This window comes from Mus pahari, chromosome 1, assembly GCF_900095145.1.
Source record: "Mus pahari chromosome 1, PAHARI_EIJ_v1.1, whole genome shotgun sequence".
Lineage (NCBI taxonomy): Eukaryota > Metazoa > Chordata > Mammalia > Rodentia > Muridae > Mus > Mus pahari.
Genome location: NC_034590.1, coordinates 28106996 through 28128319, shown reverse-complemented (window position 1 = coordinate 28128319; position 21324 = coordinate 28106996). Strand labels below are relative to the sequence as shown.

Sequence of the window (21324 nt, the reverse complement as noted above, 5' to 3'; positions counted from 1 at the left end):
TGGCCTCGAGCTCAGAAATCCGCCTGCCTCTGCCTCCCGAGTGCTGGGATTAAAGGCATGTGTCACCATGCCAGGCTGTAGTAGCATTTCTAGAAAGTCCAAGCTTCAGAGAAGCTAAATTCTAATTGTAGTTCTTCTACGGAGAGGTTTGGGGACCTACTGGCTTTGAGTTTCACCTTTAAAGGACCTTCTCAATAAATGGGCCCACTGTAACTCCTGCAGGGCTGGGGAGTGTCCTCTGAAAGCACAGGCTCAGGGTTCAACTACCCAGCTTCTTTGTTGTGCCTTTGAATGAGGTTAGTGGAACCTGGGCAAAAGGTCTCACTCATATTTCCCAGGACATTTGTTCAGGACCCCAGAAGAGACCACAGTTGTATATACTCAACTCCCTTGCTTTAGACTTTATATGGTATGGTATTTGCATATCAATTATGACATCCTCTATTTTATTTTTTTTATTTAACTTCTATTTATACCTCCAATAATCTGTTAATAACCTGTAAAACTTTAAATGTTATGTAAATCGTTGTTATACTTTATTGTTTAAAGGAATAATGACAAGGAAAAGTTCAAATATGTTCAGTATGGACTTTTTCTTTGTTTTTGAGACGGATTACCATGCATGTCAGGCTGTCTAGCTGAAGATGACCTTGAACTTTTGCTCCTCTTGCCTCCACTTCCCACATGCTAGGATTACAAGTATGTGCTATGATGCCCTGTTTAAGCAGTGCTGAGGGGCTCAAGTGGAGGTTTTACGCATGCTAGGCAGCACTCTATCTACTGAGCTATATCCCTAGTTCTGCAGATAGTATTCTTCAAAAGGCTTGTTTGAATCCTTGTGTGTATATAGAGGGCCAGCTGCCCCAAATGTCCAGAGTTAGAGCCCCGTGGAAGTGGGGTCGCCTGCAGAAGAATAGGTAACCTGCAGATGGGCCTGTGACAGCATAGCATATTATGGGTGATGGCACATGTGGTGATTGAAGCCTTCGGTGACAACTTAGTCAGCCGGGGAGACAGAGGAAGAAGAGTGCCACAACTTCTCTGAAGGCGTGTACCGAAGAATCCAACTTCCTTTCACTGAGCCCCTTCTCCTGAAGGTTGGATTTTCTTCCAGTTACACCGTGAGCTAGTAAACAGACTTTTAGCATATGGTCCCTTAGTGGACATTTAAGGTCCAAACCATAAGACTATCTAAATAGTAACCAGATATTGCCCCCAAATAAGGTTATTTATTTCAGGGTGTTAAAGAGCAGTGTAATGGGACTGGACATGCCACAGTAAACCCCGAGTATATTCAAGGAGACTTGAAGGCAAGGGGTGGAGGGTTAAGGCAGAAAGGGAGAAATTTATATATAGTACAGAGTTCACTGGTCTTGGAGACTTGGACAAGTGTCTATAATCAGTTCATTGGCAGAGGGGTTCTTGCTGGCAGTGCTGTGCCTGAGGAATCTTCTCTGAATTGAGGTGGTCTTAAAGAATGTTGAAAGTAAACTATATTGACTGTGTGTGGTGGCACATGCTTGTAATCCTAGCACATAGGCTAGACCAGCCAGCCAGGGCTACATAGAGTTCATGGCTAGACTGGGCTGTGTAGCATGACACATGTATCAAAAAGCCAAATACATAAATGATTAAGAAAAGAAGTTGTATCACCCACGTTTGTGAGGAAGGATCTCTGGTGGGACTTTGAGAAAGTATGTACCTCAAGCAGGTAGGCATGAGCCAGCTCCAGCTTTCTGTTTGAGTCTGATAAGAACAAATTCTTGGTATCCATAGCTCTCATGGTGATAGCCAGTTAGAGGAGGGGCCGAGCCTGGTTGCCCCTGAGAAGCTGTTCATGGATGGTGATAACGAGGAAAGTCCATTCTTCAGAACTGGCTGAGGGTGTTTCCTAAGTAGTTACTGGAATCTAGGCTGGATGCTGTAGACCAGGAAGAGCTGGTTGATCATTCCAAATTTCCTTTTTAGAAATCAAGCCCAAGATAAAATTCTACCTTACATTCACAAGAATAACTGTCAGTGAGGGAACAGAAAACAAGCACTGGCAAGGAGTTAGGGAACTTAAAACCCTTATGTGGTGCTAGTGGGGATATAAAACGATGCAGCTGTTTTGGAAAGTAGCACGTTTGTTCCTCAACGTGTTAACTATAGAATTACCATTTGACCCAGAAATTCGACAGTTCTTGGATTATGCAAAGACCTAAAATAGTATGCCCATACCTAAAAAAAGTGAAAGCAGGGAATCGAGAGATTATGCATTTTTAGTTTTATAAGCACTGTTCACAGAGCCAACAGATGGGAGTGACTCAATCCATTAACTGATGATGGTGGTGCTAGTGAGTTTTCTGCTTCTGTAACAAACAACTGTGATGATTTAATGAGAAAATGTTTACTTTGACTCATAATTTTGGAAGTTTCATTTCGAGTACCTCCAAGCAGAAGCTTGGAAGATAAAGATGGAGAAAAGAAAGACTCGGAGTTCCAAGGTCTCCTTCAAGTGCATGACTGAATGACTTAAGACGATCCATTAGCCCTGGGTGTTACAGGTTCTACTACCTCCCAGCTGTGCTACAAGCTGGGGACTAAGCCTTGAGCACAAGGCCCTTTGGAAAATATCCTAGATCCAAACTTTAGCAGATGGCAAAATGTGCCTTTTTTAAGGCTGAGTATCATTCAGCCCTTAATAAGAAGGAAATTTTGATACATTAATACATAGATGGATCTTGAGGACATGCTGCTAGGTGAAATAAGCCTGTCCTGCAAGGACACCACCATGTGATGCAGAGCAGTTCAAATGTGTGGGCAGATGGAAAGTGTGTTAATGGTTACCCGCTATGGCAGAGTACAAGAGGAACGGGGAGTAGTGTATTACAGGCGCAGAGCTGCAGCACAGCTCTTTTCCAGGACAGTAGCATTTTAGCGATGAGTTATTCCTATTACCTTTCTTGTTACTGTGCACACCTGGCTGGCTGGAAGCATCACGAGGGAGGATGGTTTCCTTTCGGCTCACAGTTTCAGGAGATAGTCTGTTGTTGCAGGGAGGGCATAGGCAGGTGGCTGTTTGGCTTGGGGAGTGTGTATCAGATGAGTTGTAGTGTAAATGTAAAATGTCCTGCAGTAGTCACATGTGTTCCCTTGGTTTCCTGATTGGGGCACAAGGAAGGTTGTGGTCCTTTTAGAAGGTGGAGCCTCTCTGGAGGAAGTAAGCCACTGGAGGGCAAGCCTTGAGATTCTATAGTACAGCCCGTTTTCTGTTTCTTCTCTGCTTGTGGTTTTGGATGAGATGTGACAGGATGGCCTTCTGTTCTTGGTACTGTTCCCTGCTAGGAGGGACTGCATCCCATTGAACCTGTAGGCCAAAATAAACTGTTCCTCCCTTAAGTCGCTTCTTGTCAGGTGTGTGTTCCCAGTAATGAGAAATGAAACCAGTCTCCTTGCTGCTGTGGTTCCCACTGTGATGAGCTGGACCCACAAACTGAGCCAAAAGAAATCCTTTCTCCTTTAAGTTGCATTTATCAGGGTATTTTATCACAGCAATTAGAAAAGGAACCAAGAAAACTGGTACTGGAGTGGAGCTGCTCGCAATGTGCAAAATGCATCTCAACTATAAACATTCCTGTAGTCTTTTTTTTTTTTAATTGATTTTTGAGACAGCCAAGCGCTCATTCACACACACACACACACACACACACACACACACACACACGGTTTACTCAACCTCAACATGAAGTTAAGGGTGACTTTAAACTTCTGCCTACCCAGTACCATCACATCACAACCTGGCATACTTCATAGTCTTCTAACTGTTCTTACCCTGTCTTTTGAAATTCAAGACAAATTTTTTTTTGTTTAAAAAGATGGCTTATTTTCCTCCATTTAAATTTCTTCCCCTTCCCAAGTGACCTAACAACTCATTAGACTGACGTCATCACCAAAACCCAAGATGGCTGCGTGGATCTTCTCGGCCGCCTCAACTGCACTCCTGCAGTTCAGCATTCACACATGCATACTGAGTTCACTCAAAACTAGTCTCTTTCTTCCTCTTCTGTGATTGGGAGGGTAGGTGGGGGTCTGAGCCAGGGGTTCGTGCGAGGAACCCCTTGCCCTCTCCCCCCAAAGTCAGGCCTTCTGTCTTTTGTTAGTTTTTCTTCTTCCTGACACCCGTTTAAGACTGGCCGAAGGGGTAAGGCCCGTGGAGCCCCTTACTGTAAGTCACTACTGATAAGTTGTTTGCTGGACTGCTGGGGGACAGATTTACAGAGCTCTGGGACAGTCTATCCAGATCTTGCTCGCTTTGCTGATCGAGTGGAACTCGGAACCCGCAGGGTCTGTTAGGTTGTTTTCAGCTGATTGTCGGTTCTTTTGGGGAGAGGCAAACGGGTTGAGGTTCCCTTCTACCTTGCGATGTGGCTGTGTGTTGAATTCCGTTTCAAAAGATGACAGCTGCTGTGTTACTCCTAAAAGTCCACCCACCTCCACACTGAGAATCACCCAGATGACATCTCCATAGTAGAGTCCAGTAGCAGTGCACATCCGCCACTGTCCCTGGTACATGCCTGCTCTGCTGGGACTGCACATCTGAACTCTGACGTCTGCAATCTCTTGGGGCTCTAGTGATCTCACCATCACCATGTTCACATGTCCAAACTGGTCTCCCCCAACATATTTAAGACAAACCCCTGGAGGCCAAGCCTCTGCCCCAGAATTCTGGATCCACCAAGTTTTTATGAACTGGGTATCAGGGGGTATTGACTCCCCTTCTCCTATGGTGACATCTTCAACAAAGGACATGGAGGGCACTCTGATATTTGGGCTCTCGAAGTCATAATAGGCGCCAATTGCTGCTTGTAAGTTCCAGTTGGTCATGTCCAGGAAGAAGGCACAGCCAGCGGGTTGAGCTGGAAGCTGAGTAGCCGCTGGAACTCGGAGATGAGCATGTCCTTGTCGGTGGTGCCCAGGCAGCTGAACTTCTGCATGAGCTCGGGATCCAGGTCCACGTCCATGCCCTCCATGGTGGGCGGGCCTGGATGCAGCTTCCACCACCCCGACCTGCTTCTCCACGGGTGGCTGCCGCTGCTCCGAGGCAGGCCCCAGGCCTCTCAAGACAATTTTAAAACTTTGATCTTATATGAAAACATTTTTAAAAAGAAAGGAAAGAAGGAAGGAAGGAAGGAAAGGAAAGGAAAGGAAAGGAAAGGAAAGGAAAGGAAAGGAAAGGAAAGGAAAGGAAAGGAAAGGAAAGGAGGAAGGAAGGAAGGAAGGCTAGCAAGAGCTCCATGACATGCTCTGACATTACATGTTATGGCACGTGTCCCTCCCATCACATACACACTAATACAGGTATACAGTGTAATACAATAAAAACCAAGGTACACACTTCCAACATACAATAGCATAGAATAAATATTCCCTTTCCAAAAGGAAGGTGTAGGGACATAGCAAGAAAAGGTTGGGCATAGAGTAAGATCCACATCAGATGGGCCACATAACAAATTTTGCAGCTCCATGAACTTCTGAGCCTTGTAATAGAATGAATTAGGCTCCAGTGACTTCAGCAGGACCGCCCCTCCAGCTCTACCCCACAAAAGCACATGTGGCTTCTCTCTTGTGCAGGTTCTACTTGGTGCCTGTGGATTTCTTTGGCAGATATTCCATCACCTTGGCATTTCCAACATTCTGGGGCCTTCAATGCAACCTCTGAGCTTTACACAGTAAAGTATAACTTCTCAGAGTTATTGCAGGGAATCTGAGAAATTGAGAAAATGCACCACAGGCTTGCCTACAGATCAATCTGGTGGGGCATTTTGTTAATTGAGGCTCCATCTTCCGCAATTGCTCTAGCTTGAGTGGGTTGACATAAAGCAAGCCAGCACAATGACCCCCTTCTCAATTTGATGCTCACAAGCCCATCATGTTAAGCCATAACCTTTTCTTTCTTGTCCCAAGATGTTATAGTAATATCTGTATAACAATATAAAACATATTTCAAACTTTAAAATTCAATGGTCTTTAAAGTTCAGTCTCTTGAAAACATCTAGAGTCAGCTGGGTGGTGGTGGCACGTGGTGCGCATATGCTTTTAATCCCAGACTTCCTTTGGTAGGCAGAGACAGGTGGATTTCTTGGGTTTCGGGCCAGCCTGGTCTATGGAACAAGTTTCATGACAGCCAGGGCTGCACAGAGAAGCCCTGCTTTGAAAACAAAACAGCCAGGCGGTGGTGGTGCACGCCTTTAATCCCTGCACTTGGGAGGCAGAGACAGGCGGATTTCTGAGTTCGAGGCCAGCCTAGTCTACAAAGTGAGTTCCAGGACAGCCAGGGCTACACAGAGAAACCCTGTCTTGAAAAAAACCAAAAACCAAAACAAAACAAAAAAACCACCACCAACAAACATACAAACCCAAAACATTTAAACTCACCTTCAACATTCAAAGCTACTCCTAAATACTTATATTTTCTTTGGACTATCCAAAGTTCCTCTAAGACACCCAAAGTCTCTTAGTTGTGGACTCACAAAAGCAAACAGAATTAAATACGTTCTACACTAGGAGGGAATGACTAGGACACAGCCCATTCAAACCAAGCAAAACCAAACTCTAACAATGTAAATAGTTCATTTTTCAATATCCGGGCTTCATTCGGGATCTTCTGAGCTCCTCCAAAAGGCTTGGGCTCTCTGTCTCTCTCTCTCTCTCTCTCTCTCTCTCTCTCTCTCTCTCTCTCTCTCTCTCTCTCTCTCTCTCTCTCTTTCTCTCCCTCCTTTGCAGTGCAGGGAGCTTGTCTCCTAAGCTCATGCCAGCTCTACTCACAGCTGCTGCTGTCCTTGGCAGTCATACAATGATAGTGTCTTCTTTTTTTTTTTTTAAAGCTTATTTATTTCTATGCACATTAATGGTTTTGCTTGACCATATATCTGTGTAAGGGTGTGGATTCGTTGGAACTGCAGATACAGACAGCTGTGAGCTGCCAGTCCAAATTGGACTTAGATCCTCTGGAAAAGCAACCAGTGCTCTTAACTGCTGGGCCATCTCTCCAGCCCTGGTACTGTCATTTTTTAAATGATGGGGTCTTCTGCTGCAACTAGGCTGTACTTCCACCCATAGCTTTTCCTGGGCTCTCTTCAGGGACTCTGACCCTGCCACATGGTGCCAAGCTTTAGGTTCTCTCCATGACCACTTCAGTCCTGGACCTTCTACTTCTCCAGTGGCCTCTCCTGACCTCTGAATCTGAGGGATTTCAGGCCTGGCATACAATGCCAAGTCTCAGCTGCTGTTCATAACCCTTTCATACCTTCAAAACCAATGCCACTTGGGTGACTCTTATATGTCACCAGGCTTGACTGTCATATGAAATGCAGTCTTGGCTCCACTGGACCACAGCTTCTGTGTGCTGAGCCTGAGGAAACATTCCTAGACATAATTATCCTCAGTGGTGCTGGTGTCTTCTTAACCACAGCAGATTCTTCAGTCCCAGCTGAATAGAACTAAGATTCTTAATTCAGAATATCACATGAATGGCCTGGAGAGAGTCTTTGCTTCCTTCTGAAACTTCAAAAGCCAGGCATCAATCCTGTGCATCTCTTTCAACATTTCTGTCTTTCAAGCTCCCACCCACATCAGCCCATGAAGCTCTGAATGGCCTTCTCAGCCCAAAGTTACAAATTCTACCCACTATCCTTCCAAAACCAACATGGTCACAGGACTGGCATAACAAAAAGCTGGAACTAAAGTGGACACCGTTGAAGAATGCTGCATACTGGCTTGCTCAGCTTGTTTTCTTAGACAGCCCGGGACCACCTGCCTACAGGTGGCAAGGTCCACAATGGACTGGGCTCTCCCACATCAGTCATTAAGCAAGAATGTGCCCTACAGACTTGCCTACAGGCAGTCTGATGGAGGTATTTGTCTCAGTTGGGACGCCTCTTCCCAGATGATTCTATCTGTGTCCAGTTGACAAACAAACAGACAACACCTAGGACAATGATTTGCAACAAACAGAAACTTTCAAAGCTCATTTTTGTGGCTTCCTATTCTTGTTCTGGCCAGAGAGAAATGTGGGTAAGACTTGAAGAAGTAGTCCTGGGGGTGTTACTCCTGTGACCAGGAGCTTTAGGAACAGTTACATTTGAGGGTAAAACTGACAAAATCCAGTCGTTTTAGAACAAGATAGGGAATGCAGGCTCCCTGTAGCCCTTCAGTGAGGGAGGAGGAAGGAATATGGGTAGTGACTTAGTAGAGAACCTAGCACAGATGGGTGGATGTACAAAGCTGCACGTACATTTAACTCTTCCCTGGGATATGTGCCGGGGCTTTACCAACTGTGAGGATGGGAAGTATCGGATGCAGAGGAGCTCACACTGAGGGAAAGTTTGTCATCATGCTCATGTGCAGGAAAAGCAAGTAAATATGATAAAAGGTAAGAGTGGCTTAAAAGCTAAGAGTGACCTAAATTCCAGTGAAAGGGCCTACTGAGAAAAGTAAGTAGAAAGGCCTGGAATGCTGTGGATTTAGTGGAGCCCATTGTTACAGGGCAGCACAAGCCTGTTACTTATTTCTAGGTACTTGGTAGCCCAGTTTTCTCCCAACTTTGGTAATAGAACCATTTTTGAATCACCATTAACAGCATTTACTCTCTGAAGGTGACTGATGTTGAGAATACCAAGGTAGAGAAAAGGGAGAGCCCAGGGAACCATTGCCCTGGCCACTGACAACACTGGCCCAGTTCTCATTATCGAAAGGTCTTCTGGTTTGAATGTTAAATATCCCCCGTCAGCTTGAGTGTTTGGACACCTGCTCACCAGCTTTTGATGCTGTTTTGGGATATTCTGAAACCTTTAGGAAGTGTATACCCTTGCTGGCAGGGGCCACTAGGAGCAGGTCTTGTGGTTTTATAACCTGGTCCCACTTCTGTCCACCCCCTGCTTTCTGACTGCAAACACGGTGTGACAAGCTAGCTTGAACTGCTGCTGCCATACTTTCCTACCCAGTGAACTGCGTGCCTCCCTAAATGGAGAGTCAGGATAAAGCTTTCCTCAGTTTGTGTCTGTTTCTGTGATAAATAGGTTCTTAGTCCTGCAGAACCGATTTGCATGTGGGATGTCGAAGAGTTTGAGTCTTCAGGCCAGGGACACTCTAGAATGCTATAGATAGAACTCAACAGGTCACTTTTGTTAGACCTATTAGATGGGTTTAGAAGCCCAGGATGCTGAAAGAAAAATACACATGGACCCCCTAGCTCATCAAGTTACAGAGAGGAATACATTCTCCTGGGAACTGAGCTAGAAATAATTTGTGTTTCATTCAGGCAAAGAATCTGGCAACATTCTGCCCATGTCCTAAGAATTTGAGTGTGTCTGAATTAGAAAGTAATGGAATAACTTGTTTGGCAGAGGAAATTAAAAGTATTTAGGCTGTAATGGTTAGTGATGAATGTTCTTTTCCAGATCTAGAGCAAGCAAAAATGTTCTTTTCTGGGTCTAGAGCAGAAGATTATGTGTAGGGAATGTGTATGTGCGAGGATTATGTGCTAGGAAAGGGGGAAGAGTTTAAAGCCAAGGTAAGTTTGAAAGCATCTGTAGTTAACTACATTGGAGTTTAGCATCATTAAAGAGAAACCTGATGCTACACACCAGGATAATAAGAAGAGGCCCTCGTAGAGCAAGACTCTGCTTGTAGAAGGCAGATTTGAGTCTCTTTAGGAGACCTGGGAGCCTCAAAAGGTCAGGGAGTTTAGGATTTAAATAATACTTTGGTCTGAGCTTTCCCTGTTAGGACTCTATATTAAAACATTATCTACATATCATACAATGGCTCCTCGTGGTCAAATTGGGTCCTGATGATATTTTTCTAGTGGAGTGGAAATACAATATGGTGGCTATCCCTGAGTCTTTGAGGGAGGGCTGGGTAATTCAGCTATTTCTACCCTTCTGTTAATGGTTGCTTACTGAGTATATTTGTATATTCAGTATATACAGTGTGTGTGTGTGTGTGTGTGTGTGTGTGTGTGTGTGTGTGTGTGTGTGTGCAAATTGGTAGGCTTATAAATGGCAGTTTCTGGTAGGACAAAATCAGAAATCAGAGGAGTTGATGAGGCTGGCCACCTTATTTAAAATGCAAACTAGTACATGGTTTATTTATGTAGGAAGGAGAGCAGGAGAAATGATTACATCTGTCTTAGAGCACACAAGCTCTTAAACATTGGTTCAGGCTCGTGATTCTTACAGACAGAGAATAGGGGCTGTGTCAGAAAGCCTGCGTGAATAGTCATCAAGGTGTTACTTATCTTTGTTCTTTGAAGAAAGTTTGAGATATTTGATTGGTTCCAGTCTTTGTATGGGCCTTCTTGGTTGAGGTTATTTATTTCATCCTGGAGACAGTGATCCTAGCTGTTGATTTCTAGAATCTGGACAGCCACAAGAGTACTTAGGACCACCTGGCAAGGTCCCTTCTGTCAAGGACCCAATAATTTCATCAGTTGTTCTTTCCAGGTTCTGTGGAGGATCTGGTCCTCAGGGGTTATAGCTTTTGTGGCCAGGTCCTTGGAGCTAGGAATAATTTTGTTTCCACTTTCCTGTAGACCCTATTAGCCCTAGGTTTATTTTATAGTAGAGCATCTGATTGACCTCAGGATATAAGACTAGGTCTAGTTATGAGGAAGTCCTTCCCTGTCAGTCATAGGGACTGAGCCTCATGTTTAGAGTTTGGAGTTGTTCTGAATCTCATGAGGGCAATGGACAATATCCTTAGTAATTTTTAGAGATATCTTGGTAAAGTGTTGTTAGGATCAATTTAATATTAGAACCTTTTTAATTTGCCAGAGAACTGTGGCCTTTAAGATAGTTTTCCTTTCTCAGGGAACTCAATATAGTCTGGGTGTTCACTGATGTAAAAGTCAGTCCATTGTGCTCTGTAATGAGTATGAAGGCAAAACCTTTGGTAATTGCTTTGAGGAGGCTATCTTAGTTAGGGTTCTGTTACTGTGAAGAGACACCATGACCACAGCAACTCTTAGAAAGGAAAACATTTAATTGGGGCTTATAGTTTCAGAGGTTTAAGCTACTATCATAATGGTGGGAAATGAGGCAGTGGGCAGGCAGACATGGTGTTGGAGAAGGAGCTGAGAGTACTACATCTTGCTCCAAAGACAGCAGGAGACTGTGTGCCACACTGGGTGTAGCTTGATCATGTATGAGCTCCTGCCTGCCTCCGTAGTGACACACTTTCAGACACACTCCTAATAGTGCCACTCCCAATGGCGAAGCATTCAAACATATGAGCGTATTAGTGCTGTACCTCTTCAAACCACCACAGAGGCCTTTGCCTCTGGAGTAGCCTTTTCAGTCCTAGTGGGGATCCTGGGTCCTGCCAGTGATGGTGTCTACAAACACCAATATTCTTGAAGCTGGGGAAAGAAGGCACATCTGGCTTTTAGTCCTTAACCTGTGTAAGTCTTCACCTATGGGTTGGTTCAGGAGTACAGAGGACACAGATAACTAAAATTGTTCTATATTCAGACAGTGTGGATTTCACACACAATGACGATCAGTCCTTGTCTTTGGAACAGTTAGATTACTATGCCTAAAGTGACATCTCTCCTTGAATCATGTAGGCTCTAAATTAGTTTATACTATAGGTAGGGCCTGGGGTCTTAGTATCTTATTCCCCAGAGACTCATGATTCTTTTTGGCTGTTCTCTTTTAGGGCCCACTCCAACTCCTGCACATCAGTATTTGGAAGGAATAATGTTAGTTCTTGGGGAATTTGTAAGGCTATCTTTTTTGCCTCTCTTTTGGTCAGCTTATTTCCTTGGGCATCATTAAACATGTCCTTCAGATAGCTCTTGTCAATAAATGCCATTTGTTTAGTAGGAATTGGACGGCTTCCAGTAGATTTAGTGTCAATTGCTCAGTATGGTCAGATTGTTAGCTGTTAGCAGTCTCCACACTCTCCAAACACAGCATTGACATGTGAGGAGGTTATGAAGGTATACTTTGAATCAGTGTATATATTATTTCCCTTTTCCTTTTCCTTTCCTTTTCCCTTTCCCAGAATGGGTCTCCTCGTTAGGGTTATCATTTCTGCCTTTGGGGCTTGGGTGGACGGTGGTCGTAGGGAGGCATCAATTACTCTTCTCTAACTGACCACTGCACATGTTATCTTAAACTCTCCGTTTGAAATGTAACATATCTATATCTCTTCTGGATTGTCCAGCAGATGATCATTCAACTAAATCCAGTTGCCACAGGTGAGAGGATTTCAGTATACAGGTGTGCCAAATCAGAAGGGGTTTTGGGCTGTCATCATTTTAGTAGTTACCTCTGGGTGGGCAAGAACAGTTGCTTGATATTAAGTCTACTTCTGGCCCGTTTAGTTCTAACACATTCTTTTCCTGTTGGGGCATGAGAACTTCTAGTGATCGCCACAAAGACAGTGCAGAAGCTTCTTCAGCGAATAGTACTACAGTTGCCTTAGCTTTAGATGGGGAGGCTATTCTGATGCTTGGGTGTCTAGTTTCTTTGAAAATCAGGCCACATGTCTCAGTTCTGACCGACAAATTTAATCAGTACCATAAGATTGCTTTTCCACCACAAATACCAGAGAGGGCTTCTGGAGATCAAGCATGCCTAGTGCTGTGGCTTCCTGAGTGCCCACTTTATCTGATTACAAAATTGCTTCGATTGAGCCTCCTGCTTGAAGGGTTCAGTGTCTAGACCCTTACTAGCTGCATTGAGAGGTTTTGTCATTAATCCAAAGTTGGGAATCCAAATTTGACAAAATCGAGCCACGTTTAAGAAGCTGTCTTGTTCTTGGTTGAAGTAGTTCAGTTATCCCTAACTGATGTGGCAACTATGGTGATACTCCCTGCTGAGTCAGTCTCTCTCTGTCTCTGTCTGTCTGTCTGTCTGTCTGTCTCTCTCTCTCTCTCTCTCTCTGTGTGTGTTATCTTTTTTGTCTTTGTCTCTTCTTTTCAGGAAGTTTAGGATTTTGATGTCATTTTGGTCTGTGCTTTCTCTAGTAGATACTGAAACATTACCTACATGTTGGAGAATGGCTCCTTGTGTCAAAACTGGTCCTAAGATCTGTTTTTAATGATGCAGCAAAATATGGAGCCTGTTTTTGAACCCTCGAGGGAAGGTTGTCCACACACTGTTGGAAAGCTCCAGTGATTGGGTCCTTTCATCCAAAAGCAAAACAAAACCAACCAGTCAACCAAGGTTCAGGGTGTAAAGGAATGCAAAAAAGAAAGGGTCCTTTTGGCTCTGCAACCCCCTTATTGTCTTCTTGCCCTGAAAAAAAATTAAGTCTTGGAACAGTCAGCTTTCTCCACGTGCCTTACATATGAGGAAGATTAGGGTTTTACAGGGAAACTGACAGAGGACCAGAAAGACGTGTTGTAGAAAGTTTCAATGATAGGTTGTATTTCTTTTTTTTTTTTTCTTTGTTTTTTTTTTTCTTTTCTTTTATAGGTTGTATTTCTAATTCAACTTCCCTCTTTAATGGACCTGTTTTGACTAGATAACTTATCCCAGGTTTTGAATGGATTTTGACTGGAGCAAGATGTTTTAGCTTATCCAGGGTTCCTTGTACCCCCAAACAGTCAGGACCATTTTGTGGGTTACTTTCTTGGGGGTATTTTGAAGGCTGGGTTTATCAGAGCTCTAGAGGTCCTAGAGAATTACAAGATTGCCCGTAAGTAGCACACGTCTTTGTCCAAGATGGGAGGTTATTGAGCGACCGTCAGGAATACATAATTAGAAACCTGGTCCCCGCGCTGTGCCTGTAGGTCAGGAAGATAGGTTTCCAGGGAAAGGTCAGGACCAGGTAAGCAGCTTCACTCTCTATAACAGATGAGCTTCCCTGCCCGATATTTCAAGGATAGTCCAGGGTACTTCAGCAAGATCAGGAGTTAGCCTATCTCCTGGGCATCCTCAGCCCTTTAAGGTAGCCGTGATGTTGCGGGTGGGGGTTGGGTTCTTCTTTCTCTGAGGCTGCATCAATCCACATTCCAATGTTAGACTTCCAGGTCCTTACATGTTGAACTCTCAGGATGGAGTGGTACTGGCTGGTGCTCTTACATGCCTAATGTCCCGATCCTCCCTCCTTCTTTCTTGTAAATCTCTGGGCTTATGTGGATCCTTTGGATAGGTCTAGCCACTGCCTTCGTCTTTGTTCCTTTTGGTCTTCCTCTATGTCTTGGCTATTAAACACGAAGAGAATAATGTGGAACAGCAAAGTGTGAGTGTTGTGTGGTCGACTCTTTTGTTCCTGGGGTGTTCTTTAGACTTTAATGCTGACTGGATAATAAAATATCGACCCAGAAGGGCTTATACTTTGGTGAATGTAGGATCCATGTTAGTGAATTCATGGAAGCCTCAATTAGACTGTTGGGAAATAGAGCAGGGTTTTCTTCCTTTCTGCAACTGTCTTCTCTGATGTTGTCATAGTTATTTAAATGTCTTTTTTTTTATTCTTGCAATAAGGCTTCCTATCATCTGCCTATGACTATGATTCCCTGACAAGGAGTTAGAATCCTAGTAGTGATTTCCTGATTTGAGAGATTGTCATTACAACTTTACCAAATAAATTGTTTGTATGGATTCTTAAAGTAACCTCCAAGATGCTCTCTTTTCCTCCAGGATTTAGCAAGTAAGCAGGTAGAAGTGTAGGTCTTCCCTTGTGAGGTCATAAGCTAAAGGTAAGGTTCAGAAATAACTAGTAAATCTGATATTCCTCAGAAATGTTCCTAGTGTCTTATATTATTGAAGATAATGAGAGGGAGAAGATATTTACCTGAGGCTTGTTACCCATTGTTTTTGATTTTGAGACAGGATCTCTATGGATTCCATAGTGTTCTTTTTTCAAAATCAGGGTTTGGACACCAGAAGGGGTCGTCACTTGCTTTTGCATTACATAGTCTCCTTTCCTGGTAGAGAACCTTGAGAGCCTGAACTTAATGACATTTCAGACCATTTCCCTGGATTCCCCCCAAAAATAGATTTTGCTGCAGAATGTTGTTGTAGTTACAACATCCTTTGGCTGACTTTCCCCATCACCGGAGCTTTTTTTTGAGGCCTACGATGTTACAGTAAAATATTAGCTTCTTTAGGATCTGATCCTATCCTTGGTCATGCATCTTGTTAATTCACAGGATTCCTGCTGTTGGGCAACAGTTGCACAGTGGTTGATCCTTTCTATCAGTTCCTTTGCTACTTGATGTCACCAAATACCTTTCAAGAAACAACTTAATGGAGAGTTTATGTCATAAACCTTACAGATTAAGAAGGAATCCAGACAAAAAGACAAGGCTGCAGGTGCGTGAGACAGCTGGACACATTGTCTGCTGTCAGGAGGCAGAGAGCCATGCTATTAAACATCAAAACGTGCCTAGTGACATATTTCCTCCAGTAAGGCTCTACTTTCTAAAGTTCTCCAACCTCTCAACAGCACAAGAAGTTGGGGACCAGGTTTCCAAACACATGATCTTCTGGGGCACATTTCATATTCAAAGCACAGCATTCCATTTTATAGTGCAAGACGGATTTGCTCCAACGTCAAAAGTCCTCACGAATGCCCACGATTACTCATTGGCTTAAAGCACATTCAGTGCAAGCCTAAGGACCTGAGGTTAATCTGTGGAACTTATGGTGAGAGAAGATAACTGACTTCTGGAAGTTGTCTGTTGACCTTTACAGACACACACACACACACACACACACACACACAAGCATATATTTTCTTCTTGCTCAGGGATCTGCAGTTTCCCAACACCTGCTGACTGACATAGCCTGGTGACTCCTAACTAAACTGACTCCCCACTTTCCAGCCATTAGACCTTATTTACCTCTGTTGTGTTGTAGATTACCTTTCTCAAATTTCCCTGGCCATTTACTGTAGACAGCACACTAACCTAAGGATATGGAGATAATTTCCCAGGTAACAAGACGTCACTGCATAAACTGGCAACATAAACTCAATGGTATGGGTAAAGGCAAAGTTTTTAGTGTAAGTATGAGGGAGAGAACAGCCAGAGGCATCGGGCAGAATCCAGAGCAGAGAGGGAAAGTAGCAGACTGACCATGGCCAGCAGACTGGACTTGGTCAGGAGACGCGCAAAGGCAGAGAGAGCAGAGAGGGAGACGAGTAGGAGTGGGGGAGACTGAGAGAGGAGGGCGGAGCACAGGCAGAAGAGGGAGCACGGGCCAAAGAGCAGGTTATTCGGAGAATGAACAGCTGGGGGGAGAAGCTCCTGAGCTGGGCAAGTTTAGGATGAGGATGGACTCTGAAATGTGTAATAAGCATGTGGATACTGAGGGAACCTGGAGGCTAGTGTGCCTTTTGTTATGCTGATAAACACCACCCACAGAGTGCCATTTGTCCTTCTGCCTGTGATAAGGGAAATGGTTCCTTTTGGTAGAGGGGAACTGGCTTCAGCTTTCCTGAGGAATGCTGGCTTTTGTCTAACCACTAGACTGTGGGGAAATAGAGTTCTCTCTGGACTTGATAATCACCTTAAAGTCGGGGTATATGGGAAAAAAAAATAGCCCTGCATTCACACAGCAATCATAAATAGAGTTTATTTCCCCATGAGACAGAAAAACAGGGTGGAGAGTCCCAAGAATATTTATGTTTTAGGTTGTGACTTATTTAGCCAAGGAACACCGATCTATGAGCAAGTTGTTTGTCTTTTGGGTCAGCCTGGGTTGGTTGAGAAAAAGCAAAACAACGCATCCAAAGGCCACTTTACTACTTCCGGTGGCGTCTCACCCGTTGATAGACTAGAGGTTACTAATGAGCAGAGTAAGCAAGATAACACTCACTCCTTTTTGCTTAGTTTTTATGTGAAGAGTTCTCTAAGTGTCATTGTGAATCTCTTACTTGGTAATGTAGATAATAACTTTTTTTAAAAGGTTGAAAAATTTTAATTACACACTGTAAGGGTCTATAATTCACCAAAGAATGATACCCAGGACTCAAGTAGTATGTAAACACAGAGTGTTTTATTCTGCAGAAGTCCAGCATGCTGGGGTCTCTCATTACCAAGATAGAGAGACAACCAAGTGTATTTACAGGCCACCAAGTGTGCTTGAAGGCCCGATTTAAAACATATTAGGGCATTCCAGGGTAGGTGACCCTTATCTTACTCCATCTCTAGGAACATTCCATTACTGGGGCATGGGGGCTGGAAACCATTGCTGACAAAGTAGCTGAGGAAGCCTAGGAACTGCTGCTGACCCGTTGTCCTTGCCTCATTAGGCCAGGTGATGGGCAGCTTCTGAGGCCTAGGCTTGCCGGGAATTGCCCAGCGTGTGTGTGTGTGTGTGTGTGTGTGTGTGTGTGTGTGAGAGAGTGAGTGGGTGGGTCGTGTACATGTGTCTTCAGAGGCTGGACTGAAGTTACAGACAGTTGTGAGCTGCCTGGTGTGGATGCCAGGATTGAACTTGGGTCTTCTTCGAGAGTAGTAAGTGCTCTTAATTTCTGGGCCATCTCTCCAGTACTTACACATGGTTTCTAAACCTTCTTCCTAAGGCTGGTGAGATGCCTCAGTAAGAATGCTTGCTGTGCCATTGCTGAGGCTCTGAATTCATATCCTGGCATCCATATAGGAAATTATAGGAATGCGTCATGAGTATCTGTAACTCCAGAGCACCAACAGATAAAATGCTAGGGCTTGATGGCCCCCAGTCTAATAAATCCCGTCGTCCTATAGACATGTGTATATACATCACACACACACACACACACACATACCACTAAATAAGCTTGCTCTCCTGATATTCTCACCTTTTTTTATAGGTACTTCCTACTTAACAGACATTGTGTGGTGGGCTGGCACAATTGCAAGTAAGTGGTTTATATAGTAGATTACAGTCTTCTTATTTTTTTGAAAAGTCATCACATGGGTGGGGATGGAGAGGGCAAGATAAGTGTGGCTTTGAAGGTCCTCCCATACTTCCACTCTCTGCTCTTCAGATTCACTCCCTTTTCCTGTTCTCCTTCTCTTTGCTGAAAGAGTAGATGGGAAAGTGTGGAATGCTGACCTGGGAGAAGGGGGCAGGGGCTCCAGCTGCAGACCAAAGATCATGTGCTATAACTTAAATAATGAACTGTGATTTTTTTAAATAATCAGGCGGTTTGTCATATATGACCCTTTAAGCAAAGTGCTACCACAGTGAGGTTGATTATGCTCATTAGGGAGGCCCCTTTTAAGCTCTGTTTGAGTAGCACACCTTGGGGTCCTACAGCCCAGCTCTGGACAGCATTTCAGGCTGGAGCAGGTCCAAGGTCACTTGAAGGCTGTTAGCCCCACTTGTCTAGGAACGATTGGTCATTGGGTATAAAGTGACAGTCAAAAACATTATGGTACCTTGGTATACTTCTATAGTGTGCACAGGAACTACTGTGTATATCATAAAAATAGTTTAAAGTTTTTTGACTGTTGGCACCATAAATGAAAAATGTTTGCGCACATACATGTGCCCAAGTATTACATGGTGCCAATGTTCTGTTTTTATGTTACATTTCTGCCATAAATAAATAAGTTTAAAATGTAAAAGTTAAAATATTTTAAGATAGAGTTTAGAGGGTGTGAATGTATTCAGTGTTGTACTTGTTACTGTGACAACGCTGGCCGCTTCCACAGAGAATGGAGACTACTTCCTAGACCAGTGATGTTCTGTCATTGGGCTCTGCGAGTGTGTAGATTTGCTTCCTCAGAAGTGGTGCAGAAGAAACCCTTTCAGAACAAAATCTTGCAAAATCTTGACTGGTGATAAAAAGTGAACTTTGTAATGTAACCTTGTGATTCTCTTGACAGTGGCTGTCGGCCAGATTGGAAACTTTCTAGCTTACACTGCGGTTCCTACGGTCCTGGTGACTCCCTTAGGTGCCCTTGGAGTACCGTTTGGGTGAGAACTGACATTCTGTTTTGATGTTCAATATTCAGTTTACATAGGAAAAAAACACTTTCATCGTAAATGTTTCTGTTTAAAAAATAGTTGATGAAGGTAGATCTTTTGTACTTAGAATTCATATTTTCATTGTAACCCTACCAATGTATTTCTGTGTGTTATTGATGCGTCTCTGAGAACTCACTGTATAGTGTTTTAAATTCTAGTTTATTCATAGCTATCACTGAATCCGCTGCTTTTGCTCTCTTGGGCTTTGCTCTGGAGAACTTCTTAGAACCTAGAGTGTTCCTCATACCACAGTGTTATTGTCAGAAATCTTTCTGTAAAATGTCAGCTTTGTTTTATGAGGATGGTTAGCATCCTCTGCTAGACCAGCGCTCTCCCACCCCATTCCAGTAAGCTACGGGAAAAAAGCTGGGTGTATGACCCATGGGCATCAGTGCATGTGGCCAAGGGTTTGTCATCACAGTCCTTCAGACGGATACCGAGTGATGAGCGGGAACTCTGGGCTTTACTCTGTCAGGGTGATCCAATCCAAACTGGAACTTGGTGTCCTCAAGTTGGCGTTTCATGGTTTGAAATAGCTGCCTGTCACAAGGAATCATGGCTCCAGGGACCAGGAATATGATGTAGAGAGAAGTAAAGACTTAGAGTGACAGCTGTCAGAAATTACCCTCTTTTTTTTTTTTTTTTTAAAGATTTATTTATTTATTATATGTAAGTACACTNTAGCTGTCTTCAGACACTCCAGAAGAGGGAGTCAGATCTCATTACAGATGGTTGTGAGCCACCATGTGGTTGCTGGGATTTGAACTCAGGACCTTNGGAAGAGCAGTTGGGTGCTCTTACCTGCTGAGCCATCTAACCAGCCCAGAAATTACCCTCTTTATTGGCTTGGTCACTGAGGTCATTTTCTCTTGCTGTAACAAAATGGTTAGGAATGGATAATTTGTTTTTTAAGAAACAATGTTTCAATTTTGGTTGATAATTCTAGAGGCTACAGAGTACAAGACTGTACTACAGAGTACAGCCTCCCTCTTTTTTTCTTTCTCATTTTCTTTTGAGCTGTAGCCCTGGCTGGCCTGGAACTATCTAGACCAAGCTGTTCTTAAGGCGCTCTGTTTCTGCCTTAGGTGCTAAGATTAAAGTTACATAGCACCACATCTAGATAAAGACGTATTTATTTTTATTTAACTTTATTTGTTTTTTTTTTTGAAACAATTCTTTTTATTTTTAATTATGTGTATATGTGTGGTCTGTGTGTGGGTATGTGTAGGTATGTGTACATGTAAGTGCGGGCTCCCTGGCAGTCCAGAAGAGGGCATTGGATCTCCTGGAGTTAGAGTTAGGGGCTGTCGTGAACTGCCTGATGTCAGTCAGTGCTGATGTCAGAACACAGAAGTGAGCTTGTGTTCTCTGCATGCGCTCTTACCAACTGAGCTATGTCTCTGCAGCCCCAGGCAACCCCCTTTGTGAGGCTCACAAACGAGGCCACGGGGGCAACAGAACTGCACACTCTAACAGTCCTGTTAGAGCTGTACTAATCTGAAGCTTTCCCTCCCTCTTTCTCTTTTCTCAAGACAGGGTTTCTCTGGGTAGCTCTGGCTGTCCCAGAACTCGCCCTGTAGACCAAGTTGGCCTCAAACCCAAAGAGCTCTGCCCACCTGTCCCTCCCAAGTGCTCGGATTAAAGGCTTGAGTCACCCCCCACCTGGTTCAGTAATCGCTTTTAGTGATGTGATCACCACTTAGCACCGCAAATCAAATTTCAACATTAATATCTGTGAGGACAAACCACATCCAAACACTTGGCTTACTAGAAAAAAAATTTTTTTAAAAAGATTTATTTATTTATCTTATGTATATGAGTACACCATTGCTCTCTTCAGACACACCAGCAAAGGGCATCAGATCCCATTACAGATGGTTGTGAGCCACCATGTGGTTGCTGGGAATTGAACTCAGGACCTCTGGAAGAGCAGTCGGTGCTCTTAACCTCTGAGCCATCTCTCCAGCCCTAGAAAATGTTTTTAATAGACCTTCACTAACTGTATCAGCGTAGCCTGCTACAAAGATATGGGTGTTCTGTTATACCTTTGAAGACACTAATAATAAACAGACTAGGATAGAAGAGAAGGGAGAGCTGTTTCATCTCATGCATATGTGGGCTGCAGCTTTATTTCAGACAAACCTCCATCCTTACAGAGAAGAGTGTGATAAATATATTTATCTACCTTAAATTCATTTTAAGGGGCTGGTGAGATGGCTCAGTGGGTAAGAGCACCCGACTGCTCTTCTAAAGGTCCGGAGTTCAAATCCCAGCAACACATGGTGGCTCACAACCATCCGTAACAAGATCTGACGCCCTCTTCTGGAGTGTCTGAAGACAGCTACAGTGTACTTACATATAATAAATAAAT

At 43.7% G+C, this 21324-nt stretch overlaps 2 protein-coding genes across 2 annotated transcripts in view; one reads left to right on the top strand and one right to left on the bottom strand.

The window, feature by feature from the left end:
* Window positions 1–21324, top strand: part of Nipa1 (NIPA magnesium transporter 1) — a 36408-nt gene that overhangs the window by 3008 nt on the left and 12076 nt on the right. The window contains exons 2-3 of the mRNA XM_021200499.2: window positions 17791–17838; window positions 18812–18902. Coding sequence (XP_021056158.1) covers window positions 17791–17838; window positions 18812–18902 — 139 coding nt within the window. The remainder of the gene's footprint in view (window positions 1–17790; window positions 17839–18811; window positions 18903–21324) is intronic.
* LOC110323341 (uncharacterized protein C6orf106 homolog) lies at window positions 4111–5012 on the bottom strand. Its single transcript, XM_021200512.2, is given in 3 exon segments — window positions 4111–4293; window positions 4296–4889; window positions 4892–5012. Coding segments are annotated over 3 exon segments (843 nt in total). The 3' UTR covers window positions 4111–4165.